The sequence below is a fragment of the Ochotona princeps genome, chromosome X (assembly GCF_030435755.1).
Source record: "Ochotona princeps isolate mOchPri1 chromosome X, mOchPri1.hap1, whole genome shotgun sequence".
Classification (NCBI taxonomy): domain Eukaryota; kingdom Metazoa; phylum Chordata; class Mammalia; order Lagomorpha; family Ochotonidae; genus Ochotona; species Ochotona princeps.
In genome coordinates, this window is record NC_080865.1 from 67,045,385 (window position 1) to 67,068,476 (window position 23,092).

Here is a 23,092-nt window from a genome sequence, read left to right on the forward strand (position 1 = left end):
CCACACCAGGCCCAATTAATTTAATCTAATTTAATTTATTAAATGCATTAAATAAAGTAATTAAATTTAATTGATTTAATTTTATATATAATATATGGTGTTATATAAAATTTAAATTTTATTTGAGTAAAAGTTAAATAATTTAAAATTAAATTTTGCATGAAATTTAAATTTTTATATATATTGTTAAACATATAAATATATAGATTATATGTTTGTGTGTGTGTGTCGGTAAATACATACATAAATAGTTTGTGGAATTCAAAGGCTTGGACTTAGCATTCTAACATTAACTGAGGAATGCACAGAACACCAAGGAAGGCAATCAATGGAACAGCTAAAAGAATGTGTATAATTTTTAAATTAAGCTAACTAGAGGAGAAAATATTTTAGAAAACTGGAAGGCAGAGAGCAGATCCTATACATACACTGATCATGACGTTTTGGCTTGGCCAAGAACTGGACTTGTCTAGACAATAATACAAGGAAATAAATCTAACAGTTTTTGTTTTCACAGGCTGAAAGTTGAACACAGCCATGACAAGTATGCTTCCTTTGATGGGATAGGTAAAACAACACAGAAAATAAGATTTAATTCTTTTATAACAAAAGTGTTTATGCTATTTCTCAAAATAAATTGGCTAGTTGTGGCCATCTGATAATTGTATTAGCCAACGTATGTCTAGGACTGTTTTACATACTTGTGGCTTGAATGTGTTAATTGACTCTTTTCTTGGTAAGCTATGTAGTGTTGAATTTTCTATCTATGCCATATTTATGGAAAAGCGTTTGTTTTTGCTGTCTATTGAGGCTATTGAAAAAAGTCATTCCTGATTTACAGCTACTAAACTATTAAAGCAGTTAAATCTCTGTCTTTAGATATTGACTGAGAATGTTGATTATAGATGCTAAAATATCATGGTGCTATGCACACCAACATATGGTTTGTAGGTTTTGGCATACATAGAGAACCTTGTTATAACTGACACACGACATCTCAGTGGTTATATACATTAGTAAATCTGTCATTTTTTATGATTTTCACATTTGGTGATGCTGCTTTTTATTTTATATTGACTCATTTGAAAGGTATGTAGTAAAGTTTTTGCTTCATTAAATATTTCTCAAGCCATGTTAAATTATTATAGAATAGAACCAGCTGATACAGTGTTAATGGAGTCAAAGCTGTGATGCAGATTCCATTCCTATCACATGTTGGTAACCACCAAGGGCAATGAATGAATGCTGTGACCAGAGACTGCACCATGAGATCTGCTGCTAAATTTACAACACTAGATGGCTGAGCACAGGTGACAAAGGGGACAGAATGTAACAACAGACGTGACTGTCTCTGCATAACCTGTTAGCACTCAAAGAGAAGTGGTGGACAAATGTTCAGTTTGACACATTCTGTGCAGGGCATAAACATGTACCTAAAGGTTCTTGTAGCCCATTAGCTAGAAGGCCTATAACATAGACTATTAAGTGGGAATACTCAAGCTGCTCTGGGTAATCACTATTAAGAATTAAGGCGGGCCCGGCGGCGTGGCCTAACGGCTAAAGTCCTCACCTTGAAAGCCCCAGGATCCCATATGGATGCCGGTTCTAATCCCGGCAGCTCCGCTTCCCATCCAGCTCCCTGCTTGTGGCCTGGGAAAGCAGTTGAGAACGGCCCAATGCATTGGGACACTGCACCCGCGTGGGAGACCCGGAAGAGGTTCCTGGTTCCCGGCTTCGGATCGGCGCACATCAGCCCGTTGAGGCTCACTTGGGGAGTGAATCATCGGACGGAAGATCTTCCTCTCTGTCTCTCCTCCTCTCTGTATATCTGGCTGTAATAAAATGAATAAATCTTTAAAAAAAAAAAGAATTAAGGCAAATGTGATGTTCAGATTTCGGATATCTTTAGTAAATTTCAAATCTCAGGCTCAATAGTTCTCTTTTTACTGGCATAGAAACAGTTCCTGGTATTTTACATGTTGATAGCATGGCAACATTAACATAACTAGAATGAATTAGCCTTAGACTACAACTGGAGCTTGAATTTCTTTTTTTTTTTAAATAAAACATTAATGGTTAAAAGTTCACTTCTGGGAACAATGGATAGAATTGGTTTGTACCAATATTGATCATAGTTTCTATTTCATTTTTGTCGCCTGTATCTGGTACAACAGAAGTATTACTTGCCTCTCCTTTTTGAATATGTTGTTTAGATTGTCTTGAGACATTTGCCACTTTTGTACAATCAGCTGTGTGACTCGAAGCTCTTTTCAATTCTGGAGGAAAAAGGAGACACCATTAAATATGAGAAAATGATATAGTTCTCTTTGTTGGGCTACTATAATGTCTGGAATTTTGGTAGTCAAGGATGTATTTATTTATACAAGTTAAGACATTAATGGTAAGATGACTTGACATTTTAATTCCCCTGCCTATGATTATCCAGTGGCTCACCACTACCCTCAGATACAAACCTCAACTCCCTATCTTGTGACCCTAATTTTCTTTGCTAGCTCAATCTTCCCTCCCTACCAGAATTAACTATTATGCATTTTATTTAATAAGAAGCCACTGGGGATATTCAAGTAGATTAATTACATATCTAAAGTTGTACTTTATGAAGATTACTACATTCACAGCAAAACACAGAATAAGAAAAGGAAAAGTTGTAGGCAAATTATCACAACAGTTTAGGACAGGGTGGCATGAATAGGAAGTCATGTAGCAAGAGTTCAATAAAAAACTGGGGAGGCTGGTACTGTGGTATAGCAGGTAAAACTGCTGCCTACAATATCAGCATCCCACTTGTGTGCGAGTTCATGTCCCTGCTGCTCACTTCTGATTCAGCATTCTGCTAATGGTCTGGGAAAAGCAGCAGAAGATGACCCCAGTGTTTGGGTCCCTGCTGTTCATGTGGGAGACCTGAAATAAGCTCCTGGATTCTGGCTTCTGCCTGGTCCATCCTTGGCCATTGCAGTCAACTGAGGGACTGAATCAGCAGCAAATGGCAGTGTGCTCTTTTCCTCTTCCCCCTTCTCTATAACTCTTTCAAATAAATACATAAATCCTAAAAAGTAAAATACAAAATAGATTTGATAGAATTTGGTACCTGAACAAAGATTGAGTCAGACATTGCTTCAGAATAAAATTTGGACAAAGAGCAGAATTTTGTAGGGTAACTGAAAGATGATGAATGGTTTTGTGCTATTAGATTTGTATAGCTTAATTGACCATCCAGGTAGAAATGCCTCACTCTCCTTGGTGTATATGTGCATACACAATATGCATGAGAAACTGTGGTAGAAACTAAGCTAAACTAAGCTAAATGCAGCTTTCCTAGGGTGATAGGAAATAAGGTATAATTTTATATCCTGAGAGAAAGGATAGCAGGGGAAGGGACAAATCCTCTGCACTGGGTCTCCTAAATCACTGTCTGCAACTTACTCTGCTTTTCTGAACAGTAAGTCAGAGCAGGGACTCTAACTTTTCCACAGATTTGCAAATTCCAAAGGGCCTATTTAACCAAAAATTACTAAAAAATGTAGGGCAATAGCATTTCTAATAATGAGTAATTTTTATTTTCCTAAGCATAATAATCAGCTTTATAATGGGTAAAATAATTCATAATCTGAAAACCATATCAAAACTAATTGTTCAACTAAAAATAGAGCAATTATTGAGTATGATTCATTTTCTTACCTTTGACATTTACAGGATGTGATTTGCTTGTCATTTCTTTATTTTTCTGTGTGTTCTAATAGTCAAGGGAAAAACATTCATTAGTAAATAAGCTCCTAAAAGGAAATTTTACCTAGTCTAGAACAATCCAGTTTGTTCAGTACCCTCTTCCCTCCCCCTCCCCAATTCCCTACCTGTTTCTTGAGCACTGATTTCGAAGGTAAATTGGCCTCTTTCTGGATCTCCTTTACAGGTGGTACCTAAAGTATTCCAAAATGAAGCTTATTTGTACCCATGTTCTCCCCAATTTTTCAAACTCACTCCTCTTTCTCTATTACATATTTTGACTAAAGGCATAGCTACCCAACCAGTGCTCCATTCTAAAAAGCTCAGAGTTGCTCAATCTATTATTAATAAGGCCAAGGCAATGCTATCAAACACTCATTGAACATACTACTTAGAGCTGAAATATCATTTCCAACCTCAAGAATTTTATCACTGAGTAGAGAAGACAAATATGACACTGAATGACAAATGACAAATTTGGGGATGGAGTTAAGGCTGAATATTGTTGGGGCACAAAGAAAAAGACATTTCACTTATGAAAAGCTATACAGAAAAAGTGAATCATCACCAACCTTTCTGAGCCATATATAATATATGATATCTAATATCATATATCTTATGATATATATTAGATATATGTGTTTGTATATGTATATGTCTGTATGCACAGATACACATATGTATGTGCATATGTATATATGTGTGTAAGCATATGTGTATGTATATGTAGAAAGAGTCATCAAGTTCCAACACAGTCTGTCTCTGAAGTATCTGATTCTGTGGTCTTTGTTTACCCTCATTGCCACACCACAGTTTGGGCCCTTATTTTTTTCTGGGCATTCTAATAGATTTGCAACTCTATTACCTCTAAGCTGATTTCTTCATCATCTATCTCATATACTGCAAACAAACTATTTTTTAGATTTCACATCTCTAGCAAAAAAAAAAAAAAGGAAATCTTTAAAAGTTCTTTAACATGGAGAGGATAAAGTCAGACCAGCGAAATATACAAGGTTGTAAGCTTCAGCCTACCTTTGTTACTTTTTCTGCACTTCCCTAACTATGCTGGCTCACACCTTTATGCTTTTACTTTATGTGAAATACGTGCTCAATATGTCTAGTCATCCAGAAATTCCAATTCACATTTCAAGACTCAACTAATCCATCCTTTAATAAAATCTTTAAAAGCTTTCTAGGTGGACCTAGTCTTTAAATCTGTGCTCACACAGCATTTTGTGCAACTCAACACTCTCAGTCTAGTCTAAGGACTTCTATTTGTGTTACTCTTTGTATTCTACATCACTCACATTTCTCCTTTCCCCTTCCTTGTAGCATAGCACTGGATTTGGTTCACAGTGGGTTCCAAATAACTATCAACTGAACTGCACAGTACATTCAGCATGAAACTGACCTCTCTAGCCATGGAGAGAATTAAGGTGTGTAAATAGGATCCCAAGAACTCTACTCAGCAAGGACTAAACTAGCAAAGGGGCTATCCCTTAAAATAAAACTAGATAAATTAACAATGCAAAAAATCTGAAACATACAACTTTCTACCTTTTCTTGTGTTGCGCTACTTTGTACTTCCTTCTCAGAAAATGAAATTGTTGGTTTTTTAGCAGAAACTTTGTTAGTACAATCATGATAGTGAATTGTTCCTAAAAGCAAATGAAAAAGAAATCATAATTTAAAAACCTATATTGAAATATGAAGTACAACAAAATGCCTACATTTAAGACATATTTTATAATTTGTTCAATTTTGATATACGTATGAATCCATGAACCCATAACCACAATCAAGATACAGAACATTTCCATCATCCCTAAAGTTTGCTTGTGTCCCTTCTCTATCCTGGACAACAGGCAACTACTGATTTTGCAGTCAGCATAAACTGGTTTCCATTCTCAAGAATTTTATTTAAATGCAATTACTTTACACTCTTTGGGGGCAGGGTCTGGCTTGCTTTTAGAGCTTGACAGAGGTGAAACAGCCATTCTGCAACAAGTTTATCACATCAGTTTTTTACTTTTTTTTTTCATTTTTTTAACTTAAATACCCTTACTTTCCTAAAAGCATTTGTTGTCTGAGGCTGGAGGCAAGGGAGGGGGGATTAGTTTGTAACAGGAAAAATGTCAGTGATAAAGCTTCAAGGCAATAGCACCTGTTATCCAAACAGAATGACACAATAAGGCAGTATGCCATGTGAAAACCGTCTCAAGAATTCATGTAGCAACAGCCCAGAGTACTGAGCTCAGACAGTTATCCTGTGGCATAGTGCTACCACCAGATCGTAAATGATCCACCACTTAGAGGTATGTGAAGTCAGGGAAGAAGGGTAATATGACTTAAGGAAAAATACTTTTAAAAAGATCACCTGTTTGGCAGTTCACATAGTGTAAAGATGGAACATTGGTAACAGAGAGATGCTGAAGAACAAAGAAGTCAGATGTGGCTTTCCACTTGTCTCAATCTGCTCTTTGGTTGCTTCTGGTAAGTGTGATCAACAGGAAGAGCAAAGAAGAGGGACTCTGAAAGAGATCGCTAAGGCTACCGTCCATTAGGCACAACATGGTTTTGCTTTCTTAAGGTGCTCTTGGTTTCCAAGTGATGTGAAAGGAGTAAGAGTCTAGTGAGCTTGTGAGTGCAGCTGCAATCCTATGAAAGGGCTCCAAGTGTTATGGAGTAACCAGCTAGAATCGAAGGTAATAATGAATTCAGAAGACCAGAAGGCTAGTCCAGTAAGCGCAGAGAGATGTGAGTCATTCTTTGGCGGCAGACTCAACTCTAAATGTTAGCAGGCAATGTGTACACAGACTGGGGCAGAGAACATTTCATTTAAGCACCCTGACTATATTCTGCCTCCATGAGGCTCTGGAAGCCAGCACTTCCCAAACTGCAATGTGCATGAAAAGCAACTGAGACTCTCGTTAAGTGCAGATTCTGACTCAAGAGTTCTGGAGTGATGCCTGCGAATGTGCATTCATAAGTTCCCAGGTGATGCTCATGATACTGACACTTTAAAGCAGTAAGAACACAGAAGCCACACCTGTAGCTTCAGACATCTGAACATGCCTTTGGCAAAGAAGCATAAAGACTGAGGAGATTCTTCTCAATGTTTGAGCCCTTTTGAGGGCCCCATAAAGGCATAATTTAGAATATGTTAGAGATACCAATGAGCAAGCCAAAAAGTGGAGGGAAGAAAAAAATTTGTATCCAGCAAATATCATTGACCCTACACGTGGTTTAACATCTCCTGAGGAGGTAGTCTGATATGTCCAAATGAAAACAATCATGACTAATCAGGTGGACTTTCATAAAAAGAATAGAAGAACAAGAGTGACGCTCTACTGCTGTAGAAAAAATATGTCAGAATAAAATATTCCCCCTGAATATTGAAGTGGCATGGGTTACCTCAAATGTAAAAAGCCCAAAACCAAAGGAAGGACAGCATTTGCAAAAGAGCAGTGGCAGGGGCCTTAGTTCTCACTAGGTCTCTAGGGCCAGGGGTTTCAGAAGTATCAATAGCACATGCATTCAGCAATCTCCAAGGATGGCTGCCCAGGTGAAGCAAGTGAGATGCAGGCACAAACATCTCTAGAAGGTGGAAAGACGGGAGTGGCAGCAGCAGCAGCAGCAGCAGCTATTGAATCACAGACTTGAAAGAGTGTCTCTTGATCTTCTTGAGAATGTAAAAGTACACATACATCAGGAGTACGGGCTGGAAGAGTCAGGGCTCTGCAGCAATTTTGGAGAGTTACCGGCTGCAGAATGTGAGTTGCCCTGCTATGAAAGTACGATGGGAGTGATGCCATGTGAGCAATTAGGGTGGTTACAGGCAGTGATTGACGCTGTAGCACTATTTGGTAAGCATTTCTCAAAATGCCATTATTTGACAGAAGGATATAGAGAATTTATCTGCATTATAAGCAGAAGCAATTAACAAATCCAGTCTTTCCACAGATTACTAATTCATAATCATAATATTTCAATTACGTTTTTGTTCTTGGGGTCCTTGTCGTGATTTCTGGCCAATGGTAGCATCAGTTATTTTCTTCAACTTTGGGCAAGCTTAAAGGAACATTAACAAAAACATTTTAGCAATACAGATGATAAAATTAACCCAGATATATTTTTATCTTACCATACCCATAAGGAGAATTACATCTAAAAGTATATACATATATATATATGTGTATATATACATATATACCTTTACATATATATATGTGTATATATACATATATACCTTTTTCTTCATTTGTCATTCCTTCCCACTTTTATAATTTCCTTTTTCCCTTTGTTCTTCATTCCAATCCCTTATTGCTATTTCTCTTCTATGGCATGCTAGCCTGTCTTCCTTCTTTCCTGTGTTCACTCTTTTACTCTCTTGGCTGAATCCTTTTGAAAACCTTTTTCTTGCTTACCTTTTTTTTTAATGAGGATTTTTTTTTTGAAGATTTATTTTGTTTTTATTGCAAGGACACATTTACAGAAAGAAGGAGAGTAGAGAGAAAAATCTTCCATCTGCTGGTTCACCCCAATTGACCACAATGGCCTCAGCTAAACCAATCCTTTTGTTTGTTCATACTAACCACTCTCCCTATCTTTCTTCATTCATTTCTCCCTCTCTTCTCCCATGCCATCCCTCTCACCTTCTTTTTTCTCCCTATCTTTTACTGTTGGCATCAGCTTTTTTTCTTAAACTGTTTTTTGCCCTCCCAATTGTCTCTCTTTTTTCTCACATTATTTTCTATTGGCTTCCCATATGGCATGCTGATGTTGCAGGTGGTGGCCTTATTTGCTTCACCATAATGCCAGCCCCTGATTTATTAAACTTTCTCTTCATTTTTCTCCTTCCTGTCCCTTCCCTTTCCTTCCCTCTTCTTATGCTTTTCTACCTCCTTTCTAAAGCTTTTTTTCTTTCCTTCACTCCTACTTCCTGCACTTGATCTTAGGCAAAAGGTCAAGAAGCAATCACTGCTACTTTTTGTATTTTTCCCACTGCCTTCCTATAGGCTTTTCATTTTTAAAGACACATCTATCTATTCATATATTGCTTAGCTCATATCTGTCTGTTCATATCTTGTTCAGCTCTCACCAATGTGTATTTTACTATACTTTTAACAAACTTTTATCTTCCTCCAACCATAGCTGAACTTAATTTTTTCAGCAACTCCCCATAAACTTCTCTCTTTGTCTTGTCCTACACATGCTCTTTTATTTCCTAATCTCTTTTAAACTTCTTCAGTCTTCTCTCACTCCCTCTTATTTTTTTGCCTTTCTATGTTTCCGTATTTTGTAAACTCTTTCTCATCCCTTTTTAGGTGTATTTTCTGAGGACAGTGCTGTGGCATAATGAGTTAAACTTCAGCCTGCAGTACTAGAATCCCATATGGGCCCCAATTCAAGTCAGCTGCTCCACTTTGGATCCAGCTCCCTGCTACTGTGCCTGGGAAAGTAGCAGAAGATGGCCCAGGTACTTTGAGTCTCTGAGTTCTTATGGGAGATTGGATGAACTTCCTGACTTCTGGCATTGGCCTGGCCTGGCCTAGCCCTGGCTGTTGTAAGCACTAGGGAAGTAAATTAGTGGATGGAAGACTTCCGTCACTCTGTCTCTGCTTCTCTCTTTCAAAGAAACAGATACATTTTTACATACACACATCTATTCATTCTGTATTCTGTAACTTTTCCTTTGCCCTTTTTCCTGGACTCTAAGGTTAGTCTAGTCTTTGGCTCTGCTTCTTTATCTATGTGTCTATCTTTACTATATTTGTTATCTGACATTATCTTTTTCGATTTCACATCCACTATTCACAACTGTACTTAATTTTCCACTAGTTTTGCCTTTTCACTGTCTTCTCATGTACATTTTTGAAACATGTTTTCTAGAGTTCCATTCCTTTAAATATTCCTTCTGCCCTATCCTCTACCTGCTTTTCTTCCATCCCTCCTTCATGTTTCTTTCCTGTATCACTTTTCCTTCCTTTCTTCTTTCCATCTCACTATCCTCCTTTCCTTTATCTCCCACCTTGCTATCCTCCCTCTATCCTTCTTTCATTTATCACCCTATTTCTCCTTTTCAAACAGAGCCATTTATTTGAGATACACACAGAGTGACTTAAGGTTGACTACTTAAATGGCTGCAAATCAGGTCTAGGCCTGGCTGAAGCCAGTAGCCAGGAACTCCCTTGTGGTTTCACACATGGGTGGCAGGGACACAAGTACTCACACCATCTTCCCCGGCTTGTCAGATGCAATAGCAGGCAGATGGACTGGGTGTGGAACAACCAGAACCTGAACTGGTATTTTTTTACGGGATGTTTTGCATCATAATATTGTCCCTTCTTTTCATCCTTTCCCTCCATCTGTCTTTCCTTATGTTCCTCTTCCCTATTTTCTTTTTAAATTTTTCCTTCCTCTTCTGTTATTATGTTTTTAGTACATTTTATTAGCCCCAGCTTTTATAGCCAATTAGTGAATCATCTGCCTACCTAGGTATCTATGCAGTTAATTTTACAAACGTTTTTCTACTAATTTTATATCTGTCCTGATCATACAACAGACTTGTTCTTTTACTGGCTATTCTCTGCCATTCTCACCGTCCCTCTCCATCTTTAATTATGTTCTCCTTTCTACTATTCTTCCTTTCCCACTCCTTTCTTCTGCTAGTTTTTTGTTGTTGTTGTTGTTGTTGTTTGTATTTTGATTATAACTCCCCAAAATGAAAAGTTACAAAACAAAACCAACAGGAAGAAAAACAGAAATTTACAATGCCATGAAGTTAAACAATAAGCCACTGGATATGATAATTTCCATTTCACCGTTACTAAATGAAAAGTCCCCTTAAATGAAAAGTCACAAAACAAAATCAAGAACAGGAAGAAAAAAGAGAAACTTAAAATGCCATGATGTTAAATAACACGCTACTGAATGACTAATGTATTGCTGAAGAAATGAAAAAGGAAATCAGGAACCTTCTTGAAGAAAATCATGCTGCTGTATGATCTATGAGTCATTGAAGAATTTAATTAGAAAAGAAAAACATGTTTGGAAGAAATGAAACTAAAAACAAAAATATCAAAATCCATGAGATATAGGTTCTGCTGATATTTGTTGGTGAGATGTATCTCCTGTAGGCATCAAATAGATGGGTTTTTTGTTTTTAATCCAGTCTACTAATCTATCACATTTGCTTGATGAGTTTAATCGTCTATATTCAGGGCTAATGTATATAGGTGGTAATTTGTTGCTGTCATTTAGCAATGGGTTGTTTACTGAATTAGTCATCTGTGTTATTTTACTGGGCCTTTGGTTTTGGTGGGTGCTATTCCTTTTCTCTGTCAAGAGAACATCTTTAAGTATCATTTGTAGGGCAGGTTTGGAAGAGGGAAATTCTTTTAGCTTTTCTTTACTGTGAAAGAATTTTATTTCATTTTTAAAGACAAAGGAAAGGGCCCAGCGGCGTGGTGACCTAGCACCTAAAGTCCTCGCCTTGAAAGCCCTGGGATCCCATATGGGCGCCGGTTCTAATCCCGGCAGCTCCACTTCCCATCCAGCTCCCTGCTTGTGGCCTGGGAAAGCAGTCGAGGACGGCCCAAAGCTTTGGGACCCTGCACCTGCGTGGGAGACCTGGAAGAGGTTCCAGGTTCCCGGCTTCGGATCGGCGCAGCACCGGCCGTTGCGGCTCACTTGGGGAGTGAGTCATCGGACGGAAGATCTTCCTCTCTTTCTCTCCTCCTCTGTGTATATCTGACTTTGTAATAAAATAAACAAATCTTTAAAAAAAAAAAAGACAAAGGAAAGCTTTGCTGGGTATGTTATTCTGCTACTGGATCACTCTTGATTATTTAATATTTACTCTTTGCTCCCATATTACTAGAGCTTCTCCTTCTTGAACTCCTAATCTCTATTGATCCTTCCAACCAACCATCAAGTAGCTTTCCATACCTCTATTTTGTTCTATTAAACTGACTTCTTTTTCAGTCGTACTCCCCCCTTCCATAGTTCTTGAACCAGGCACTGTGATATGAGATGTAGGTTTCCAAACTGCTCATGTCAAAGTCCTGTCATGTACCCTTCCTCTGTAAGTCTGTTCTACTTACCTATCTACTAACCTGACTACCAACGTGCCTGTCATCCACCCACCTGTTATAAGTGACTGCCTTTTAGATCTTCCTCTCCTTGCTATCACAATAATTTAGCTTCTTTTCAATTCCTGTTTTTCAAACGTCTCTGCTTTCAATTTTGTTTTTCCTACCAACTTATACTTTTAACCTTTTTATTTCCCCTTCCTGCCTGCTTTGCACATATACTTGTTGTTGGCTCTTCTGTAAACATTTATCTTCCCTTTTGCATGTACTCTGTTCCTACTTTTCCAAGCTTGTATTTTTAATGTCCATTTGATGCATCTCTCTACATTCTGCCTTGTTACCTGACTCTTCCTTTTATTTATGTCTGCTATTCATGATTACACTTAATTTTTCCTGAGCTTCTTATATTCACCTTCCCTTTATTTTTCTTGTTCTAGAGATTTTCTCCTTATACTTATAAATAGCTTCCTTCTTTCTCTTTTCTCTTTCCTTGCTCCATTTCTTTTTTGTAAAGATTTATTTATTTTTATTGGAAATCAGACATACAGAGAGGAGGAGAGACAGAAAGGAAGATCTTTTATACACTGGTTCACTTCCCAAGTGACCACAAACAACCGTTGAACCGATCCAAAGTCAGGAGCCCAGAGACTCTTCCTGGTCTCCCACACGAGTGCAGGGTCCCAATGCATTGGGCTGTCCTCAACTGCTTTCCCAGGCCACAAGCAGGGAGCTGGATGGGAAGTGGAGCTGCCGGGATTAGAACCGGCGCCCATATGGGATCCCAGGGCGCGTTCAAGGCGAGGACTTTAGGTGCTAGGTCACCACGCCAGGCCCACCTTTTAGTCTCTATCCATAATCCCCTCTCCACAACTGTTACTTAGTGCTGCTCCTTTTCACACAATTTCTTGACTCTTTTTATGTTTTCCTAGTCGGTGATCCCCTTACCTTCCCCCTTACTTTCCTCCCTTCAATTCCTGCCCTCTCCTCTGCTCCTTCCCCTTCCCTATCTCAATATGTCTCCATACTTTTCTTTTACTCTCCTCTTTTCTGCTTGTTTGCATGCCTCTTTTCCTTTCCCTCACTCTTTGCTCCCCTATTTTTTTCCTGTATGTTTTCACTTCCTTTCTTTCACTGTCTCTTCTTTGCCTGGTTGACTTTTCCCCTTGTGAAACTACTTTTCTGTCATATTTTTCTGTCTGTACCTTGCCCTTTCCCAGCTCCTTCATCCAGAAGGTGTCTTCCAACTACCTTCTTCCATTTAATTTCCTTTAATTCTTTTGTCTCTTTTATTCTATTTCCCTTCTCTTTATATTTTATGATTTTTGCATCATCTTTTCTTTCTGCCTTCTCCTTTTCAACACTTTTGTTCTTATGGTTTTCTTGCTTTATATATTTTAAAATCTTTACATATATTTTAAGGTTTAAAATCTTAAAATTTAATATATATTTATATTACATATTTTCTTGCTTTATATATTTTAACATCTTTGCTTTTATATTCCATAGAAAACCTTTTTTACTTTCACTAGCTTTTTCTCTCTAGATACACTGTGTAATTTTTTCTTACTAGTTCTTCATTTAAAAATTTTAAAATACATTTACCTGTCTCCCTTTTCAGTTTTTTTTTTTTTCATTTTCACTGGCTCCTTTCATTAAATGTCTTTTTCTCTTCAATTATTTTACGATTTTATTTTCTTACTGACTCCTCCTTCAAACTTCTTTCCTGTTAATCTTATATGTCTATCTCTGCTGCCTCCTTTACTGCCCATCTTTCTTATGTTTGTATGCTGTCTCTTCTAACTTCCTTTCAAATCTACAATACAGGCATGCTTGTTTCTAAACAGCTAATCTGTTCTATGTACACTGTATATACACAGATGAGTATATATGTGTGTGTGTGTATAATCTTTAAGCTGGAGCTGTAAATACAAAATATCTTACGTAGTGCCTAGTAAGTAGCATGAAGTCCTAGGACTCACCTTCGTAAGGGCCTTTGTCCTCAACGTATAAGCAGAAGAGGGGTTTTTTAAAGGTATCAATATTTAATGTATAAATGTGCCCCATCTTCTTTGTATTTTATTGTTTCTCACCTTCTGCTTCATCTTGTCCTTTGCTTGAAAAGGTATTTTCTTGTCCTGCCCTCTTAATGGCATGTCTTTTCATGTGTTCTAAATGGCGGGCAATTTTTTTCTCCAAAAATGCTCTTTTCTAAAACATTGAAAACATATTTAATATATTATCAACTTGCCAGTGGAAATGCAAAACAGGTATACATGATATGATGATGCGTAAGAAGTGAGCCTATCTTCCTATTTTGAGAATTCTAAAAGTCACAATGAACACAAAGCTAGAAAGGTATGAGAGGTACGCATACTCTTACATCCTAGCATGAAGATGAATATTTTTGATAACTACATAGATCAATTTAAAGCATTGCCCATTTTCTGGAGACTGGCCCCATTTCTAACCAGCCCTTGTAATACAGGGTTAGGCTAGACTGGATCTCTCCATCAGTAGCCATCTTCATGAGTGCAGGCCAGTTTCAAAAATTCTCCTTTTAAAATAGCAAAAGCCTTTCCAATAAATAGCCTACACCATTGATTAAAAACTCATTCCACCTTCTGATCAATTTCTTCTCTGGTTTTCCGACGCTGTTCTTCAATTTTTTCTTCTCGTCTTATTTCTTCTCCAATCTTTGTCAGAAGTAACATTTCTTTTTCTTTCCATTTCTAAAGAGAACAGCACACAGTAGTCAGCATGGATTCTTGCTCATATTGATTTTTTTTGTACAAATGAGCTAACAGTAAATTAGATCAAATGAATAGTCTACTGGAAATTGGTTGAACCAAAATGAAAATCTTGCATTGGCTTTAGAATGGGCACATCTCACTTTCTTATTGATAGTCTGTTGGTATATGTAGAAAATGGACAAAAAAATATGCTCTTAGAAGCTTACTTCAAGCATAAAGACAGCTCCAGGTAAGTATGCTAAAATGCTTACAAATATTCTCACACAATTTCCCATTTAATATTTAGCATTTGGCAATTCTTACATCTTCAATTTGTTTACAGAGGTCAAGTTTTCTTCGTATGTAGTTCCGATGTTGTCTTTCCTGTTCTTTCATACGGACTGCATTTCGCTTTTCTGTCACGTGCTGGGATTTGTAGAATTCCCCATGAAGCAGATCTCCATACCTAAATGCAAGTGAAGGCAAATTGCACATTTCTCTTAAGATGGCATTACTTGGGCTTGGCAGTGTGGCCTAGTGGCTAAAGTCCTTGCCTTGATCCCATATGGCTGCTGGTTCTAATCCCGGCAGCTCCACTTCCTCTCTATCTCTCCTCCTCTCAGTATATCTGACTTTGTAATAAAAATAAAATAAATCTTTAAAAAAAAAAAAAAAAGATGGCATTACTTACTTTAATGTTTCCAAACCACCTGCTTGGTGGTTTTTATTATTATTAGTAGTAGTAGTAGTAGTAGTAGTATTTGTTGAACTACAGGGAATTTAATGTTATTTAAGGACCTTTCAGCTAGTGTAATCGATCAGCTCACCCATGCTGTACTTGCTTTACTAATTTCCATTGCAAAATTGTATGGCATTGTAGCTGGGATAATGGCAAAAGGTGGAACACGGAGATTCAGAAAAAAGCATTTTATACAGAAATTATTTCTAACTTACTAGTATGGAGATATGGAATTCCCAAATGTGGCCAAAATAAATCAAAGGACCAACTTCAAAGAATAAGGAGATTGGAATTCCCTTTGAAAATAAGTGGGCTCTGGGCCCTGCGTGATAGCCTAGTAGCTAAATTCCTCACTTTGCATGCACCAGGATCCCATATGGGCACCAGCTCATGTCCTGGCAGACCTGCTTCCCATTCAGCTCCCTGCCTGTGGCCTGGGAAAGCAGTCAAGGACAGCCCAAAGACTTGGGACCGTGCACCCATGTGGGAGACCTTGAAGGAACTCCTGGCTTCAGATCAGCTCAATTCCGGCTGTTGCAAATGCTTGAGGAGTGAATCACTGGACAAAAGATCTTCCTCTCTGTCCCTCCTCCTCAGTATATAACTTTCCAATAAAAATAAATAAATCTTAAAAACAGAACATAAGTGGACCCTGGTCCTCCTGTGAGTCACAAGTTCCTGAACAACTTTTTGTCTATAGAAAAGACTGCAGACTTTCAACTTTCTTCTTTAAATGTCAGTTTGGTTTACTTCTTGGACTCCCAGTTGTTCCAATTTCTCAAGTCGAAGATTTGCTTCCCTAACCTTTGCTCCCAGATTCCTAATCTCACAGTGGTTAAATAGTGTCTATTCTTTTTTTTTTAAAGATGTATTCATTTTATTACAGCCAGATATACACAGAGGAGGAGAGACAGAGAGGAAGATCTTCCGTCCGATGATTCACTCCCCAAGTGAGCCGCAACGGGCTGATGCGCGCCGATCCGAAGCCGGGAACCTGGAACCTCTTCCGGGTCTCCCACGCGGGTGCAGGGTCCTAATGCATTGGGCCATCCTCAACTGCTTTCCCAGGCCACAGGCAGGGAGCTGGATGGGAAGTGGAGCTGCCGGGATTAGAACCGGCGCCCATATGGGATCCCGGGGCTTTCAAGGCGAGGACTTTAGGTGCTAGGCCACGCCGCTGGGCCCAATAGTGTCTATTCTTATTTTTGTCCTGTATTTGGTTCTTTCTAGCATTTTAAACAACTTTTAGGCACTCACACTACGTCCATTAAATATGCATTAACTTTTATTGCACCTGTATTTTTTTAGCCGCTCCTGTCTTGGGGTGGTTTGTGTATCTTCTTGCAGTAGCCATTCTTGGTACAGAGCAGCCTCACAGCTCGTATGAGCACTCTTGTTATCATAAAACTTATGCACCTCTTTTTCAATCATTCTCTGAAAGAAAAAAGGTAAACTTTTTATATTTGCCAGAAATAAACCTGTCCTTTGAGATGTCTTCGTATGTTTCTTGTTCAGTAAATGTTCTGTGCATTGCAAATGGTTAATTCTGTCAGTTCCATTTAAGTCTAGTGTGGCTCTATTCCAGGGAAATGAAAATCTTCTCTGTGAATGAAGATAAATATCTCTATTTTATCTTCTATAGATCTCTTATAGAGATCTTATTTGTTATTGTAACACCTTTAAGTAAGAACACTGTAAGAAAATTTTCCACATAAGACCAAATTTTATATAAAAAATTTTCTTACAGGTTCCAAATGAAACAAACTCAACCATTTAACTTCCCTGTTCTATGATAGATTTTCTTTCACAGCCTAATTTTATACTTTTCAGATAATCCCTGTATTTGTTAATTTCCTCAGAGGAATATATGACCTACAAAAATCCCTCCCACAAAATATAAATACAAAGATATAACAATCATATAGCTTTCCAGAGAAGAAAGTAATGTAAATCATTTTAATTGCAATTCTGGGATCAAGTCTAATGATAATGCGTTTTGGTGACAAGTTTAAAGGCAATTTCTCTACAGCTTTGCTGTATCACCAGGAAATTTCTAGCTAAATACTATTATTCCATTAATGTAGTTCACATCATAACCAAAAAACTTACCAATCCCAATCAATGTGCTATGGTAACACCAACATAATATTTAACACCACAAAGAACTTACTTTATCACAACGTATTTTGCTAGCTTTATCATTTTGTCTTAGTTGTCCTAAAGGTTATGCAAGATAATCCTTGACACAAAATCAGTGGCATTGTTACTTTCAATCAGGGGTAAGGCACTGCAATGCACTTGGAAGAAAGTAAATACATAAATAAATGTGTCTGTTTTATGTATTCTGCTATTGTTAAAGGGAAAAGGTCAAGTAGGGAATGAGTAATTTTATTTACATATTAAAAAAACAAAAAACAAAAAACAGGCTCCTGATGTCCCTGACTCCAATACTGGGTCATTTGTTGGGTTTTCTTAAGATATCCTCTGTTGCTCAACTGAAAATTGACAAATGTTCTTAGTGAATTGTAGAAGCCAGTGTCCATCAGGTTTCTAGGTTTTTGCTAGTTAATAGGAAGTAGATTCCAATGCACTTTATTGCTGGTGATGCAGTCAGCTTTCCTTAATCTCCTCAGGGCACCTTTTTGCTTATAGTATGTTTTTAAATGTGGGTCATGTAGACTTTTATAGCTAGTCTCCCTAAGTCAGCAATAGGGGTCAGGTTAAAATCATAAGATGACTTATAAAACTGCAGACAAAGATTACAAAGTATTATAAATCTGGAATAAATGAGCTTACCCCTTCCAACATCAGTTTATTCAAGTGATTAGGATATTCATTGAAAATAAAACATGCATACAGAATCCAAAGCGAGAATGCACATAGTGTGTAACCCGAAGGCTTTTCTGTTCCTCCCCTCCCCTTTCGCAGGCCTGTCTTTAGCCTGGAAATGACCTGTGGAATCTCAGATTTGGAACTCTGCTCCATGTGCCTTAGACTCAACCTCTGTGGTACCATTTGTGAACACTGAGATGAATGCTACCAGTTGGGAAAATGAGGACAGTGCATGCCAAGTTCAGAACCCAGGGGTAACGAAAGACACTTCAGGATGCAACACTATGCCACACACAGGTAGACAAAGCAGGGTGTGCCCCCCCAGACCTGTGGCTCTGTGTGGGCCCTCAAACCTGTGGCTCTGCCTTGAAGATAAACTTAAGCTTTTCAATTGCTTTAATTCCAATTGGTGCATAAATCTTAAGTTCACACAAAGTGAAAAATCATTGCAAGGGTTTCAAGCTTAACACTAAGCTGAAAAGGGAAAGGAAAATCATGTCAGCATCATTAATATCTAGTTTACCTTTTCACGTATTTCTGTAGTATAGAATACATTCTGACTTCCACGAATGTTAGGCAGCTTGACCCCAGGCAGATCCAAGAAGTTGGATGCTCTGACCTCCTCTGGGAGGAGGGTTTTCGGTACGGGCTGTCAGATATAATGGAAAAGCTTGTCTTTCTTCTAGAAATGATTACTTTAGATCAAGCTATTCATACTTCAATGGGTTCATACCTCCCAGTAAACCAAACTATCTCAGGCTCAGAGTTAAAGCACCAGACAACTGACAACCCAGAACCCCTCCCCACGCCCTCCCCCTCCACCCCCCAGTTTCCCTGGGACCATCAGCCACACTCTGATCCTAGCGCTCAACATTAGTCTCACCCAAGCTCAACCTGCAGCATTTCAGCTGCCATGGATCCGCCCCTTGCCCTCCCTTCATGTCATTGTCCCACCCAGCCTCAAATCTCCGCCCTGAGGACCAGTAACGGAGGGCTTACTCACTGGACACTGTCGGCTGCTATGCTGCTCCTTGTCTTTGTCCAGGCTGCCGGCAGTCGCCTCCGCAGCCTGAGCAGCCTTGCTGCAGTCGCTACGGTACGGATCCATGGTCGTCGTCAGCCCCCATTCGGCCACTAACAGGCTGGAGGCTGAGGTGGCTGGAGGCTTTCAGGACGCCTCCGCACGCTGGGAGACCCAGTCAGGACTGAGCAGCCAGGAGGCCTGGAGGAGTCAGTTGGCCACGCCCCCTCACAATGCAGAGTTCTGTGAGGTAGTACTGAGGTTTTCAAACGGTGGCCCAGTAGCGTCCCCGCACGTGGGCGGGCTACCCGAAAGCGTGTCGCCCAATGAGGTTCACGCTCACGGGTGCGCTACTCTAACAGGCGTTGCCCAATGAACGTCAGGCTCTCAGGTGGGCCAAGCTGTTCTAGCGTGTGTCCTACAGTGTGAGTCATGCTCACTGGTGGCGCGGGCTGTTCAAGCGTGTATACCCAGGGGGCGCACACTCTCGCATGGGATGGGCTGCTCTAGCGTGTCTCGCCCAATGAACGTTATGCTGTTGGGTTGGGGGCTACTCTAGCATTTGTTGCCGAATGAACCTCACACTCTTGAGTGGGGCAGGCTATTCTAACATGTCTCGCACAATCAGTGTCACACTCTCAACTGGGGTGGGTTTTTAAGCATGTGTTGGTAAATGAGCATCAGGCTCTCAAGTAGGGAAGTGTGTTCAAGCGTGTGCCAGTCAATGAGCGTCACTCGAGTGGAGGGGGTATTGTAGCGTGTGTCTCCCATTGAGTGTTAAGCTCTCTGCTGAGAGGGCTATTCTAGTGTGTGTCGGCTAATTAGCGTCACTCTCTTGAGTGGGAGGGGCTGTTCTAGCGTGTACAGGTCAATGAACGTCATGCAGGGGCAGGCTGTTATAACCTGTGACACCCAATAAGCGTCACACTCTTGGAGTGGGGTGGGCTGTTCAAGCATGTGTCGGCCACATTCTCTGATGGGAAAGGCTGCTCTAGGGTGTGCTGAGCAATGAATTTCACATTCACACTGCGGGGACGGGGACAGGGACAGGGGGAGGTTACCTAATAACGTCATTCTCTCTGTCTGTGTTGCCTAATAACGTCATTCTCTCCAGTGGGATGGGCTGCTCTAGTTTGTGTCACTCAATGAACACCGCATTCTCCCATGGGACATGCTGCTCTAATGCATGTTTGTCAGTGAATGTGGTGCACATGTGGGGTGGGAGACTCTAGCGTTTTTCGTAAATGAGTTTTTCCATGGCAACTGTGACAGGCAACTTTAACGTCCAAAATGATCATCATGTTCATAAGTGGGGTTGCCTGCCCTAGCTTGTGTCCACAATGATGGCATACTATCCGGAGCGGGAGAGGCATTAACCACCCTCTCAGCATAAATTACCACCTATGGATGGGCCTCACCCTCTTCTCTTGAGTAGCAGACTCAGACTTCTCAGACTTCAGTGACAGTCCTGTCAACTGTAGCCCTGGCTCAGAGCCCTCCCTCTCAGGTTTGATTGACATAATTACACTTCTCAGAAGGTGGTAGGTGTATCCTCTGTAGCTCTGGCTGTGGTCATGTGTACTTTGGCTTACTTCCATCTTCATTCTTCTGAGGTTAGGGTGTCAGACTTCTCTTCCTAAACTCTGCCTTGGTCCTGCCCTCTCAGCCTTGATTGTCATCCATACACTTCATAGACTTGGGTGACAGTTCCCTCCTCTGGAACCCTGGTTATAGCCCCACCTCCTCAGCCTTCATTGGCAGAGTGACTGTCCCCTCCCTGCTTGTGGCCTGGGAAAGCAGTCGCGGATGGCCCAATGCCTTGGGACCCTGCACCCGCGTGGGAGACCCGGAAGAGGTTCCAGGTTCCCGGCTTCAGATCGGCGCACACCAGCCCATTGCGGCTCACTTGGGGAGTGAATCATCGGACGGAAGATCTTCCTCTGTGTCTCTCCTCCTCTGTGTATATCTGGCTGTAATAAAATGAATAAATCTTTAAAAAAAAGAATGAAATGGTAATTTTGGAATGTGATCATCATTATTAGCCTATGTTTATACTTCTTTAGAACTGAGATCTTCCTATTGCTTATTTGTTCAAAGCAATGATTTGCATCTACTTAAGCCTATAAATATAGAATGAATTAAAATTCTGCCTTAGAGAAAATTGAGGAAGGAAGAGGAAGGGATTGAGGGTAGCAAGAGAGTGAGGAAAGTGTGGTTGTGTGTCTACTTTTCTCACAAAAAAAAGAAAAAACTTACCTTGCCTGCCTCTATTTCCAAAGCACCAACTGCTGCAATGAAGCTGATAAATTCCATCTGCCTATGAGACAAGCAGCCATGCTGCTACCAGAAGCTTCCAGAAACAAACAAGGGCACAATGCAGGGAAAAGATCGGTCTCCTCTGAGTCTTGCACCTGCAGAAGTTCATGAACCTGCATTTTCAAACATATCAGTCACTCAATACAATGTCAATTACCCCCCCCCCCAAAAAAAAAGAAGTTCAGAGCACATCTCAAGAACAAGACTTACACATTCTGGGGGATCTAGGGAGGTTTTCCTCGGCTTCTTGAAGTTAGTAGCTGGTAAAACCCTCTCAAATAATAATTTTAAGTAATGTAAATGTCAGGTCTGTCCTTAGACTAGACTTAAAGTAGTTCAGAACTGTGGAATTCTCTCATCGTATGGTTGCTTGCCTGCCACAGTGGAGTAGAGGTCAGGGCCCTTTCTGCTTCTGTTTTCTGGACACGATAATGTTGCAGACCTAGGAGTAGTAGATAGCAGCAATGGGCTCCACTCAACCTGCTTTGTTCTCTCTCTGCTTACTTTCAGAATCTTTGTGCTGTTAAAATTCTCATCATTTCCTTATGGAAGTCATGGTACATTCTCTCCTTATTTCCAGTATTTTACACATAGAACTGTATTCCTGGAAAAATTCAATTCCCCAATCAGGGAACCAGGATAGGAGCAGGAGCAGCAATGGTGGTTAAAGTAACATGCTTGTTTTTCTCTCTGCTGGTTTTCAAGTCATTTTGCTATTTGTACTTCCTGTCATTTCTTTCCCTAAACTTTTCCTTAGATTGTCTTCTGTAAATTCAGTTCTAATGACTCAACTCAAGATAGCATCTTGGGTTCTCTGTAGTAGTAACCAAAGTATCTGTGGCCTGGGCCTTCTCTAAGCAAATGCACCATCTAAACATTTGAACTGATTTAAAGGTAACATTAAAAGAATACAAATAACTGCAGCACCAATGGATTTGCTCTTGTAATGAAATTTTTTTGCCAATCTTAACAACAACTAATAAATCCCTTTTGTAGTTTTTTTGAGAATCCCATTGGTAGTTTTGTATAATTTACAACTGTCAAAACTTAACACCAAAAAACTGTGGTATGTAAACACAACAGAATAGTGCTCTACCACAAAAAAATACTGAAATTCTATCATCTTCAGTAAAATCATTGAAATTAGAGCACATCAAATTAAATGAGCCATACAAAAAAGAATACTAATTTCTTCTCCTGTGTGGAAGCTAAAATTAAGTTATAACTTAGTCTAGGTCCTGAATGTTGATTCCTGCAGGTTGGTATGGTTGGGAGGGATAGGAGTTTAGGTGAAAAAAAATAGGGTAACTTGGATATGGCTCATTCATTTCAATACCTGTACTGACATGAGATGTTGATACTAAGTGCGGTAAGAAAAACATGAGAACCGTTTGTATTACTACTTAGTAGGTTTTGTACCTTTAAAGTTATTAGGAAATAAGATTTTATTAGATTTTTTTCACTGTTATTTGAAAGACAGTTTTACAGACAGAAGCAGAGACACAAGCAGAAAGCTCTTCCACCCACTGGTTCACGCCCCAAATGACCACGATGGCCAGAGCCGAGTTTATCCAAAGCGAGCCAAGAGTCCGCTCTGGATCTCCCAAATGGTGCAGGG

General features: G+C 39.5%; 1 protein-coding gene across 1 annotated transcript; it reads right to left on the reverse strand.

Annotated features, from left to right (window-relative positions):
- Window positions 1-2,076: 2,076 nt before the first annotated feature.
- LOC131478634 (fibrous sheath-interacting protein 2-like) lies at window positions 2,077-19,321 on the reverse strand. Its single transcript, XM_058659140.1, has 11 exons — window positions 19,141-19,321; window positions 18,661-18,786; window positions 16,600-16,739; window positions 14,891-15,032; window positions 14,456-14,566; window positions 13,928-14,045; window positions 7,741-7,815; window positions 5,302-5,402; window positions 3,873-3,938; window positions 3,700-3,754; window positions 2,077-2,276 (listed from the first exon to the last, which is right to left on the reverse strand). The coding sequence occupies exons 1-11, from the start codon at window positions 19,243-19,245 to the stop codon at window positions 2,077-2,079; spliced, it is 1,239 nt and encodes a 412-aa protein (XP_058515123.1). The 5' UTR covers window positions 19,246-19,321.
- Between the last annotated feature and the right edge of the window lie 3,771 nt (window positions 19,322-23,092).